Genomic DNA, 12,555 nt, shown 5'->3' with positions numbered 1-12,555 from the left:
CAGGGACCTGTGTTTCTTACAGACATCTCTGCTTCCCCGAGCCCTCAGTGCGCTCTGGGGGTCTCTCTCCTCTTTTTGCTTCCCTTCTGACCAGACAGTAAAACTATCATTTTCCATGTCCTGGCCACCACGGGCGCAGAGGGCTCTGCGGAGCCCCTGGGCTGTGGGGGAGGCTGGGGCAGGCGGGAGTGCACAGCGCAGACCCCGCAGGTTTGCAGCAAGTTGCAAATGTTGCACGTGGCCGGAGCCCTTGTCCCCAGGGCCGTCCTGGGGCAGCTGCCGCGGCTCTGCCCTGCCCAGAGGCAGATGCAGGTGTGCGTGGGCGCCGGTGCCAGCCCCGTGGGGCTTTCCCTCCTGCACCTCCTGCTCTCAGCTGCTCTTATCGTATTTTTGGCTGAGAGGAAGAACTTGTGGCTGATTTGTGGTTAGAGCAGTTGACATTTCTATGTATTGTTAAATCATAATTGCTTGGTCGGAAGTGATTGAACATTAAAAATTAAATGCCCATGTCAGTTATGCTGGTGAACACACCTCTCTGCTTGTGGCTGGTGTTCACCTCCGCAAAGGTGTGTGAGGGTTTGGACCCGGCTGATACATGGAGAAGCCTGGTGATGTTAAAGCTGTGTTTTGTTCAATTGCGTGTTGGTGGACAGGGTCCTAATGGCTTTTATTTGCTCTTCCCTGTCAAATCTGTGGTGTATGAATATTAATGCCTTCCACTGAAATACGGAGGGTTTAGCTGTTTTCTAGGTTACGATGCGCAGAGCTCCTTAAGCAGGCGCAGGCGGCGTGGTTAGGAAGCGCATTAGTAACTGCACCGAGCAAAGGCTAAGCTGGGAGTTGGGAAACTGCGAGTGCCGCCTTCTTACAGCGACTGGTTGGAGGAGAAAAAGGCTCGGACAGAGGCTGCCAAAAGCACTCAGGGGCAGTTCTGCAGCAGCCACCGGCTGCCCATGAGGTGTTGTGTTTAGGGGCAGCATCTGAGAGTGAAGCCTGTTGCTCTCTGGGCTTGTTTGCCCTTCGCCACTGTTAGGTGTCACTACCCGTCTGTATTTTTGTTAGGGAGAAGCCCCTGAAGAAAAAGGCTACAAAGTAATGTATTCGATTAACTTAGCTTGCAATGTTCATGAGATTTGGAAAGGTATTTCCTTTTTAAAAAGTTCTAAGGTGCTCTCTATTTTGCAGATGCAACGCCCCTTTTCTGTCTTCCTCGTGGAGCAGAAGACCACCGAGGTCCGCTCGCTTCTTGGTTTTGTAACCGCAGCTCTAACGGCATTGCTGCGGCTGCAGAGCCACGCCAGTTTGCCGTTTCCTTTTGTATCTGGTAAAACCTGCTACAGTGAAAAAGAAATACCTCAGATGTTAGCGGTGACAGGGGTATTTTGTTCTTGCTACGTTTCCTGCAAGTGTCAGAATCTCTGCAACGCAAAATACTCCGTTACAGTCAACAAACTCTAAATCAAGCTTTAGTAGGACAACATGTTAAAAGGAACAAAATTTTTATTTTATATCACTCATACACACAATTTAAACTTCAATCTCGGTCCCATGGTTCCCGCAGTAAATATCTCCCTCCCCAGCCCCTATTATATAGTACTAACGGATTGCAGCTGGAATAGGGGGTTAGAAGAAAATCGGAACACTGGCTCTGATCACCATAAACCCATCAGCGAAACCTTTTCCTCACGTCTGATAATTTGCCAGCTTCCTCAAAAAGGAGCTGTAGCCAACGTTAATTAGGGTGGAATGTTTGCTATTTGCTTGTGCTTTAAAATAAATACAGATATACCTGAGAAAGTAGAAGAAAAGCCAGAGTGCCAGCTGAAGCACCTCGGGTACAGCAGCACACAGCGGTGGATCGCTCCCAGGAGCTTTTGTAGCGTGTATTCCTTTTGTCACTGCCTTTCAATACATCCTTCCTTATTTAAAACTTGATTCCTGAAACTTTATACCAGTAAATAGTCTTTAATTTGAAGCTCTGGGTAGCAGAATCAATATTTACAATATTTTTTGCAATTTATGCTATTCTGTTTATGTAAAAAATATTATTTCTGTTGCTCCATTTGAGGTAGGAATGAACATGATCTATTCCATGACTTTCCAGCAACTGAAAGAAGTAAGATTTAAAGGTAAGCACTAGACAATTTCCTAATATGACTGCTGAAATGGTCATATATGACAGATACTTTTGAGTGTCTCAGGATTCAGTATATTTCATACAAATAAACAAGCGTTATCTATTTTTTCCGAATTTCCATTGGCATTAATGTTCTTTTCTGAAAGAGTAAACTTGCTTTTTATTTTTTTAGAAGAAACTGGTAAAATTGGGTGAAACGTATTTGCTGATACAGAATTATGACAATAAGGGGGGGTATATATACACACACACACCACTCAGTGAAGTTACTCGCCATTTTTCTGACTTGCCTTCATGTGTTTTTAGCTAAGTTACATTTATGAATGCAGCATCTGTCATTAGTTTTCTGTTGTAACTTTCCCTCTCTGCGTGTGTTTGTATCAGAAGTCAGAGCATGCAGAAGTCAGGCTGTTCCAATTTTGAGACTGCATCATAAACTTTTAGCACAATAGAAAGAAATATAAATAGTATTCAGTCAATTAGAGCGTCTTCTTATCTCAAAAGCATTTAAATTGTAACCAGGAAATACCAGCTCACTGCACATAACACATTTCTAATTGCTAGAAAACATTTACAAACCCTTTCAGATGTAGGTTTTAGGAAGAAGTATCTCGTGGGGGCAGACTCCAGCATTTCTAAATAGTCAGGCCTGACAAAATGAAATACGGGCTGTAATTCTGCAACTTCTGCTAGATGAGGAAAAAATAACTGAGCGTTCGTTACACAGTCTTCAAATTCAAATAAAGCCGTATCTGTAGTGCCTTTTGCTCTATTATGCAGTATTTGTGTTGGGCAATTAGCTAAAGCAGACATTTATTTTCACTTTCCGTTAATTTGTAGATAATGGTGCCTCCCAAAGTTAACATTAGCTTTAGCAAATGATGATGCATTGTGGAAGTTCAAGCCACACTATTCCTTTTTACAGTATTCCTATGCCAGCCCCGACGTCCTCGGGTTGTCTTTGCTTGAAGAGAGTCAAGCGAATAAAGGATCATCCCTTTTTCAGCTGCGCGGTAGCAAACAGCTATCATCAGACACATTTGGATGTTCCGATGGTTTTGAAGTGCCGGCGGCCAGACAGACAACCAACCTGGTCTCAACCAAGTCGTTATGTTCTCAGTTGAAAGAAGAGCCGATATTTTGGCAGCTTATGAAGCTTTTACGGACACGCTGAATGCCTCGGGCAGCAGCCAAGGGGTCCAGCCCTGCTTGGAGCAGGACCAGCTTCAAAGCGGGATCAGGTCATCCAGCGCCGTGCCCCACCGTGGACGGAGGACATCTCCCTGAGGCCGGGGATCCCGCGGCCGCTGTTCCCTGGCTGAGAGCCTTCCTGGTGAGGACTCTGCCCTTGTGCCCGTCGGGATCTCCCATGCTGCAGCCTGTGCCCGCCAGCACGGCTGAGACGAGCCCGGCTCTGTCTTTACAGCCTCCCAGCAGGTACCGGGATGTCTACCAAGATGCACCACTTAGTTATGGATGACTCACATGGCGGGGGGGAAGAACCTGCTGATTTGGTGGTTGGGATCAAATGATCTATGGAGAGGCTATGGATAATTTTATGGCATATCTTTTTTTTCTTCTGACGTAGAAATCTGTCATTTTTCTACATGCTCACCTTTTGTAGCAATAACTTTTTTCCCAAGCGTCTTTTTTCTTAAGAACTATACTAGAATTACTTGAAAGACTTTTTCCATTTTCACATTTTTATTTTAACAAAAAACAACAATAAAACATGGTGGTAGTAATTGCTACCCTTTTGTTGACCACTGCAAAAATTTCAGTGGCTGCTATCAGCATTTTTATATTAATCTGTCAATGAAATTTATTTTTTTTTTTAAAGATTCTTCAAAAATTAGGGCTGTTCTGAGATCCTGCACAAAGGGCTTGGTCCCAACCAACATGGTGGCCGGAGAAAAGGAACAGCCTTCTGCAAAGGCAGCTCAGGCTTAGTGCTGCTGGGCGAGTGAAGGCTCTCAGAGATGCTCCCTCTGCCTTTCTGCCCATTTTCCACCCCCTGCCCCGGGGCGCTGCCTGTTGCTCTACTCCCTGGCCCCAGGCAGGGCTTATGGATCGCTACCGTAAAGCTGAGGACACTCAGATGCCATGCAAATTCACTATTTGTGCCTCTGTCATTAATTAATTTTTCTATGAGTTTCCTTTTGGGAATGCTGTTTCTCACATGGGCCACAGAAGCAAAGAAAAATAAAATAGTGAGTGAGCGTGTGCGCCTGGGACGGTGCCGTGGTTTTATGGCAAAGTCTGAAACTTGGGGCTGTAACTGTGATTTTTTTATTCAGCGCATGCAATTCAATAGGGTCTTCTCGGTTGAATTATGTCTCAATAGAGACATCAGAAAAATATTTTCTTTGTAGTTTTGTAACTCTTTTTATGAAAGCCTTTCTACTTGCTTGAATTTATATGAAAAATGAATTTTAATCGACAGCAACTAATTGTCAAGACCATAGAGTTGCCCTGCAAGGTTTTTTTCACACTTAGGCTGGAAATGAACAATCATAAAGGAACTTGCCAAAGTAAGGAACGCGTCCCTTTACATGAGGAAAAAAGGGTGTCTCTAAGCTCGAGGAGAGTGGGAAATGAAACGGAGATTATCCAGAGGACAATGAATGCCATGCCTGTCACTGGGGCGTTTAGCCACCGGGGATATTTTACCCACTGTTACTCTTGGTAGCCTCCTCTCTCTCTTGTTACCTGCTGCGGGCAGAATTCAATGTGCAAACCATACCAAGAACCAAGTTCTGGCACTTGCAATAATTTAAAAGAACAATATGTCCACACCAGCTTTTGGAGGCATATTTCAATGACTTCCACCTGAGGCGTTGCCTACATGAGGACAAGCTGGACCCTTAATCTGACTCGAGTGAAATTCTGAATGTTCAAGTATACGCAGGATCCTGTATCGCTTACGCTGCCTCTGTTTGAATAGTGGGTTACGGTTCTGACGTTCCTCCCCTTTCCTCCACAGAGATGCACCTGAAGTGGCTATTTTAATGTATGCGCCCCCGCCCCAGGCAATAGAGACGAGAACGATTTGCTGGTGTGAGGGTGCGTATTGTACACTCTGCTTCGCAATGCACTCTGCTGACAGAATCTGGAAGTAGTTCTGCTGTTGCCCTATGCTTTATTTTCTGGTTCTTGTTCTTCTACTTCTTTTGATGCTTGTTCTTGTGCTTTTTCTGCTTTGTTGCCCTCTTCCCCCATTTTTGCTAGGTATGCTGTATTTTTTCAAAACACAAATCTCAGCGTGCAGGTGCACGGTCCTAGGTGTACTAGTGGTACCCTTTAGGTCGGATACCAGCCTTCTGTGCTTCAGAGCAGCGGTGGATTTCTCATTGCCATGAGCACAGTAAACTCAAATTTAATTTTAAAACTTCATTTCCTCAGGTTGGAGACATGTTTCTTTCTAGAACCGCATCTACCTTGTTTCTTTAATTGTTCTCTCTAAAATTATATGGTTTTCTGTTTTAGAATTGCATATCCAAGACTTGAACAAGAAATTAAAGGTATTTGTTGAATTTGAACTTTGCAGCACTTCTCCAATCATAGTTAAAATCTTGATACACTAATTTAACAAATTTCCTAATTTTAAAAGCTTGGTTTTAGCACCCTCTAGAACAGTACCTAATGCTGTTGCTTCTTTTGCAACCGGCTCCGTCTCCCTTGTTTCTTACGGCCACAGAAATGCAGACCAAGGTAAATTAAGGGACCGTGATTATAAGGACTTCTGAAAGATCCAGTAGTCACCAGCTAAACCGTATCATAAAAAGAACCGAGCTATGCCAACAAGTGAAGTCCCTGGAAAAAGCCTGGAAGCAAAATGGCTATAATTAAAACCTGAAAGCAGCAACTTCATAAAGAAGTAAACGAAGAGGTGGGCTCTTTGTAAATGATGATCTAAAAAGTGTTTTGGGTTGTGAGACCTCATTTCAAATGTATTCGTTAAATAATATTTGAATCATTTAACAGTTTGAACTCTACTGCACTGCTAATATCTTCAGGGGATTTTTTTTTTCAGTAACAAAGAAGTCTTTGTTCCTGCTCTATGCTTGGGCTGTGCCTTGGATATTAGTTGGAAACCCGATAGCCTGACATTGCTAGAAGTCTGCGAGTACAATGTGAGTCGTCTGCAACCGGGATTAAATCAGGCCTTTTGTACCAAGATGCTGAGGGGCCATGTGATCTGGGAGAAGCGATGGTTATGGATGGCAGGAGATTTTTAACCCTTTGTGCCTGTTGCGGGGCGCGGGGGGGGTGGGGGTGGGGGGTTGCCGCTGCGAGTGTTTGCAGGGGAGGCGGTGGCCAGCGCTGCGCAGGGGTAGCCAGGGCTGCTGCGTGTACCAATCGGTAGTGCGCCTGAGTAATTCCTGTCAAAAAAGCAAATAATGCCTTACGTGGAGCGGATGAAATCCAGCCCCGTGTGAAGGCCCAGGTGGAGCTGGGATCCCTGGCCAGGGGTGTACAGGCACCTACCCGCAGCACTGGATCCCCTCTGCTCCGCTCCCCGCCCTGCGCAGCCTGCTGGGGCTGGCTGCTGGGGGGGTCAGCGCTGCCGCCCCGAGCGCGCGCTGCCTTTGGGACGGCTCTTCACCAGTTCATGTGAGCAGAGGCACTTTTTTTTTGAACTGGACAAGTCAGGACTATGAGCCAAGGTTCACCAATGACTCAGAAACGTGAGTCATTCTGTAAAATCTTGTGAAGTAACATGATAAATAATAAATACTGGAGTATCTTTATTTTCCTGGTGGCTTTGAATTCTGGGCACCATGTTCTCAAGTGTTCCTCTCGCCCGCAGGACGTGGAGCGTGCTCTTCAGCCGAGACCGGGAGGTTGTGTCCCTTACGCAGGGAGCATCAGGAACAAGAGCATTACCAAAGACCCGAGGGTCGGTGGTGGGAACATACTGGCAGTGTTCAGCGGGCATTAGACGACAGTGAAAACTGGAGGATGCTCAGACGCGCGGCCCTGAGGAAGCTTGTCCAGGATAGGCCAATCTGGTCCACGCTGGGTGAGTGACTGCGAAACAGCGACATCTAAAACCGCATCCAGCAGCCCCCGCTGCTCCCCCAGCGCAGTCCGATTCCGCCTGGGCAGAAAAACGCTGTCTTGCAAGTGACGGAAGGGAAGGACTTGCAAACGCAGCGTGTAAAATGTCATGGGATTTCAGGATGTAAAAAGGAAGCACTAAGGTGAACGCTCTCGTGAAGCTACCGCTTAGGGAAAATTAAGTCATCAGGACTTTACAAAATAGCCTCTGGCTCTCTCCTTTCACAATAGTTCAATTTACAAGATGATGAAAAATGAATTAACTTTAGTGGTTTGCTGGCATCACCCACAGTGAGCTAGACTTTCCAGATGCTCAAAGATCATTCCTTTTTTTTCTTACATAAATTCCCACCTGGTTCAAGTTTAAGAAAACAACAGAACAAAGTCAATCATACAAACTCCATCATAAAATACCACGGAGAGTTAAATACCGATTATCCGTATAGAGAGGTACCATTTTTTATTTATGTTTCACTGAGTTATTTTAGGAAATATAAAACTTTTACTGTTCCTGCAGCCAAACTAATTATTTTTTTCTGTATATGTGATCTAATTTCTTTTTTCTCCCCCTCCACCCCCCCCAAATGTGTAACCCTACAGTGTGTGTTTTAGAGATGGGGAATTTGAAGGGGGGGGGGGGGAAGCCCAAGAGGTATACTTTAGTACAATTATCATAGACGGGAAAATTTGCTTTAGCATTTCCTAGCATTTTTTACTAACCGTATCATCTCAATCTTGTATTATTTTAGCACTATCCTGTTTTTTAGTGATCTAAATTAGAATAATTTAAATGTGTTCAACATGTACACCTAAGTGCCCCATATGCTGTAAAGGTTTTCACCTAACTGACATAAATGGGACTCAATATACTTAACTGATGCAAAAAAGCTGTTTGCAGCAATGGAAAAACATACCGATATTATGAAAATATCATGATCCATACTGAGGTGCCTGAAAAACCAAACAGGAAAAATATACAGCTAAGGTTGCAGAGATGTAAAGAAACTAAACCAGGCAACCAACCTTGCAGAAGAAGCAGAGGAACATCCTTGTAAAGGGCTGAGTTCTGAAATCGCGGCTGATCTCTGCGGGAAACAACTGGAACAGTTTTAGTCCCTTAACTCTTATTATTCAGTTATGCATTTTTTAAAATGGGAAGCAGTCAAGTGTCTGAAGGAATTTGGTTCAAACTTTCCAGAAAACAACATTGCTGGCAAAACTAAGCATGAAATATTTACATCGGTAAGGTGAACTTTTCAGAAACTGAATGCAAATCAGGTTTTACAGATGAAATTTTCTTTAATCTCAATTACAAAATAGTCACCTCCAGACATTCAAGTAGGGAAGGACGAGAAGTGACAGAGGAGGTCGGATCCCCGGACATCTTTACATGCCACCTTTCAACGCAATCCCCAGTGCCACCCGGCTTGAGAGGTCAGCGGTGTGATTGTCCCCGGAGCAAACCCCGCGGGAGCCTGCTAGACCCCTGTGTGACACAGCCCTTCGCCCGCACCTGGCCGGGCCGCTGTGGGCACAGCCCGTGCCACGTGGGGCCCGGGGATCTGCACCCTTGCCAGAAAGGAGCATTTCCGTACCCAAAACTCCATACCATTCTCGGGAACTAAAGCAGGTGCGCACAAATAAACATCATCTCTGGAGGAACACCTTCCCTCGTGATCCTGCTCTGCATTCGCTGCACTGTCAAGCTCATCTAATGATTTTAAATATTTGCCTTTTGAGTTGGTCCAGTCACCGTGTTCGCTATAAGTTTGAGAGGGAGGAGATGCAATAGTTTCCCTAACTGTTCCAGGCAGAGATGTTGAAAACCTTCCCAATAATGTCAGCCACCAGCCTTAGAGACCTGCCCTTCAAAATATTCAAATTCCTTTCATTGAATATCCGGGCTAGGATAAGAAATCACTGCCAAGAAAAACCCATCAGCTTTTTTGCAAAGTAACTGCTGGGAGCCCATGCTCTAAAGGCAGGACTCGTCACTTTGGCTGGTACGCAACGTGTAGCGGCAACCAAATGCTTTTTTGTGTTGTTCCAGATGGCTGCACTACAAACACTGTGGAGGTTATTTAGTAGCTAAAATTTATATACCTGAAGCCTGACATATTAATGAAATGGCATCTTTATAGAGCTGGGGGTATAAACACCACAGAAAAGTAAGATGTGGTTTTGCTGGATGGAAGGGTTTAAAAGGCTTCTTGCTAATGGCTAGCTGGGCTAAAGTTTTTCTAGCATATGGGCTTGTTTTGTACAGTTTATGTGGTGGTTTCTTCATTAGATTCTCAGTGGTAATAAGCCCACACAGTTGATTGCTGCAGGGAGAAAAAAAAAATCATGCTGAATAGGTTTGCTGAATAATTATGAACTGAGCTGAACTCTTACATTTGTTTACTAATTGTATGGTTCGTGATGTTTTATGTATGATGCATTCATTTTGTTAAAAAGGATTTTTTTTTTTTGCTGAGCAGCAACTTTTCTCAGTGCAAGTTAAACTGGCACGGTGGAAAGAGCTGAATTCAAGTCTGATGAATTGATGTTGTTTGAATCTTTTTTTTTTTTTTTAAAACATCAGCCCCACCATTTGGTTTTCAGCGCTTGCAATATGAAACCCAAAATTGTGCTATTGTCTTGAGAGTTGAAATAAATGAATCCCCTCAACTTTGGATTTGGCAGGAGCAATTACTATTGTTAATTTAGAAAATAATCCCCTGCAGCTACAACTATTTAAATAATGCCTTTCCCTGCTTCCCCCAAGATGACCAAAACCCAAAGACTGAAAGTAAAAATATGTTTTGTAAAATATACTTTTCACTACTTGGTACAATTTGAGAGAGGCTTCCTTCTACTTGGCAGGGCGACTGGGACCCTTCGCGACCGAGTGCTCCCGACTGTGCTGCTCACGGTCCGGCACCCTCGCGCTAGCGCACCCCAGCACCACACCGGAAAGCCGGGAGGTGCACGGCAGGTTGGCAGCCCCAGGGCGTGTTTAGCTCAGAACATGTTCCAAGTTAGAAACCAGGGTTGAGCTGCCTTCCGACGTTTAACAAATAGTGAATGTTTATACCGTGAGCCTGTAGAACACTGCAGCTAGTATAGGACCGTACCATTTCAATCAACTCACTGTTTTTACTGTCAAAATATTTAGGCTGATATTATTTCCATATTTGCCATCGGCCAGTTATATACTACTCCTGAGCTGCAGCTGGATCCGTGCAGCGCTGCTGGTGAGTTACCGTGCTGAAACTTTCAGTCTTAAAATTTGCTCCTGGAAGATAGTGATGCTGAGGCCAGCGGCGGAGGAGCAGAAAAGCCTTTTGGTGAAGCAGTCCAGGGAAGGAGCGAGCGGTTAGCCACAGCTTGCAGAATACAGCGGCAAGCCTCGCCGCTGGCCCTGGCACAGACACCTGGGGCTCCTGCTGGTGGGCACAGACCAGAAAGGAGGAGAAAGGAGGATTAACGCTTGCCCAGAAGCATTTGAGATGGTCAGCTCACGGACCAAGGAAGTCTCCATCCCTCTAATTGTATTCTCCCTCACAGCATCATTCTGCTCTTCCAGAGAGACAGTGCTTGCTCCGCTTCAACAAACGGATTCTGAATCTCCCAGGAAATGCAAGGTGAATCTTCTAAATCAGTAAAAATCTGTCTTTTCTGAAGCATTTGGTCTCTTCCCTGGAAGCCAACGTTACAGGAGGTATCTGTGAAAGGCACCTCTCCCTGCTTTAGGAAAGAACTGTGATTTCAGAGAGGCTTTAGGTCCTTTCACATCAGCAAAAGTAATTCTTCACAGCAGAAATCCAGCCGCCTCACAGGAGCAAGTAACTTTCTTCCATGCCACTTTTGATACAACTTTCATCGTATCTGCGGTGCAGAGAGAACAGACCATTTCCCCAGAGAAGTACCTGTATATAAACACAACGATAAAGCCGTGATAAAAAGGATCAACTACAAATGAAACCCACCATGATTACAACAGTAAGTAATTATCTCCAATAATACTCCCGACAGATATATTGTCCAACTGGCATGTGGTATCTTACATGGAAAGTATCTTTTTATGCCACCCTAGAGTGGATGCACTGGCAGAAAATGGATTCTGGCTGAGATGAAAGCAGTGTTACTTCTCCGAGGTGGATGCTTCACTCCCTGATCTGTCCCAGCGAGGCTGATCACGTTCCTTGCCCACGTTAAAGACTTACCAGCCAGAGAGCCTCAGCCCTATTGTGCCATTCTGTACTGGTAGGACTGGCATTAAAATGCCGATATTGTTTTGGTTTACAATGCTCTTACTTGTTCTGTTGCGCTTGCTGTTTTGATTGGCACTCTTAAAATTAATCCAGCTTTTTTCCTTTGCTTTTTTTTAAATAATCCAGTTTTAAAATTGGATGCTATTTTGGCCAGAAAAATACTGGATAATAAATGAATGCCAATTTACATAACAAATCATTACCATTTCAAGGCAATAACGAGTTAAAGGGAAGAGCCGAGTGCATGCCAGATCTGTGCACAGGGACGAGCTGGGGTACCACCTCTCTGTGCAGCACCTTCATGCCCCTGCAGGCTTGCCCTTGGCAGCCACAACCCGGCACTCGCCAGACCTACTGCTCTTACTGTTTGGAAAACATCTCCTTGGGAGCAAAAGCCCGAGCACATTAATGCCGCTCTTATGAGGTATAAAATTCAAAAAATTCCATTATGTGACAGAGAAATCACTCCCGTACTAATAGATGAGTCTCCTCAACGAAAGCGTCCTCCTCTTCCTGCGCTCAGGGAACGGTGTTACATCTACCATGAGCTTTGTGTCCAGCGCATGCCCGCCTTCCTGCCCACGGAGCCCGCACACCGAGGCCAGCACGGGGTGCGGATACGCCACGCTTTCTTCGCTGCAAGCAGCCCCTCACCCGACCCCAGCTTGAACGGAGGGAGTCGGGAGGCACTGCGGGTACACGCCGGGCGCGTTTCCCAGAGCGTAGTGCAGCAAGGGGGCTCGTGTGCTTCAGGAACTGGTTTCTCTGCTGGGACACAGCCTGACTCCCGTGAAAGTCAGCAGAGGTTGTTTGAGTGTCTAAAGAGGGGTTCTGGGGGAGCTGGGACAGGCCGTGGGCAGGCGAACCATCAAGATTTCCCTCTCCAGCGAGCCTGCGGTGGCTCTGGGGTGAGCGGGGCCGAGCCCTGACGCCAAAGCAGGGACCCCTCCAGGACCCAGCTTATGGGTGGCGTTCATCATGTTAATCACCGCCCTGCCCAGATGCGTGCAGCCCTGAGGGGAAGGCGCTTGCTCCTGGGCCTGGAGCCGTCCTGCACCGACTGAGGCAGCCCAAGGGGGCCCCGAGGGGGCTCTCCCTAGG

At 45.7% G+C, this 12,555-nt stretch overlaps 1 protein-coding gene across 1 annotated transcript in view; it reads left to right on the top strand.

Annotated features, from left to right (window-relative positions):
• The window catches only part of MN1 (meningioma (disrupted in balanced translocation) 1), a 56,980-nt gene that overhangs the window by 5,885 nt on the left and 38,540 nt on the right, over positions 1–12,555 (top strand). The window contains exons 4-8 of the mRNA XM_009330827.1: positions 95–312; positions 1,186–1,377; positions 2,069–2,129; positions 10,064–10,175; positions 11,912–12,362. Of these exons, the coding sequence (XP_009329102.1) occupies positions 95–312; positions 1,186–1,377; positions 2,069–2,129; positions 10,064–10,175; positions 11,912–12,362 (1,034 nt within the window). The remainder of the gene's footprint in view (positions 1–94; positions 313–1,185; positions 1,378–2,068; positions 2,130–10,063; positions 10,176–11,911; positions 12,363–12,555) is intronic.

Source organism: Pygoscelis adeliae, unplaced genomic scaffold (genome assembly GCF_000699105.1).
Source record: "Pygoscelis adeliae isolate BGI_AS28 unplaced genomic scaffold, ASM69910v1 Scaffold358, whole genome shotgun sequence".
Taxonomy (NCBI): domain Eukaryota; kingdom Metazoa; phylum Chordata; class Aves; order Sphenisciformes; family Spheniscidae; genus Pygoscelis; species Pygoscelis adeliae.
Note: the sequence above shows the minus strand (reverse complement) of the source record. Positions and strands in the feature narration are given on the sequence as shown.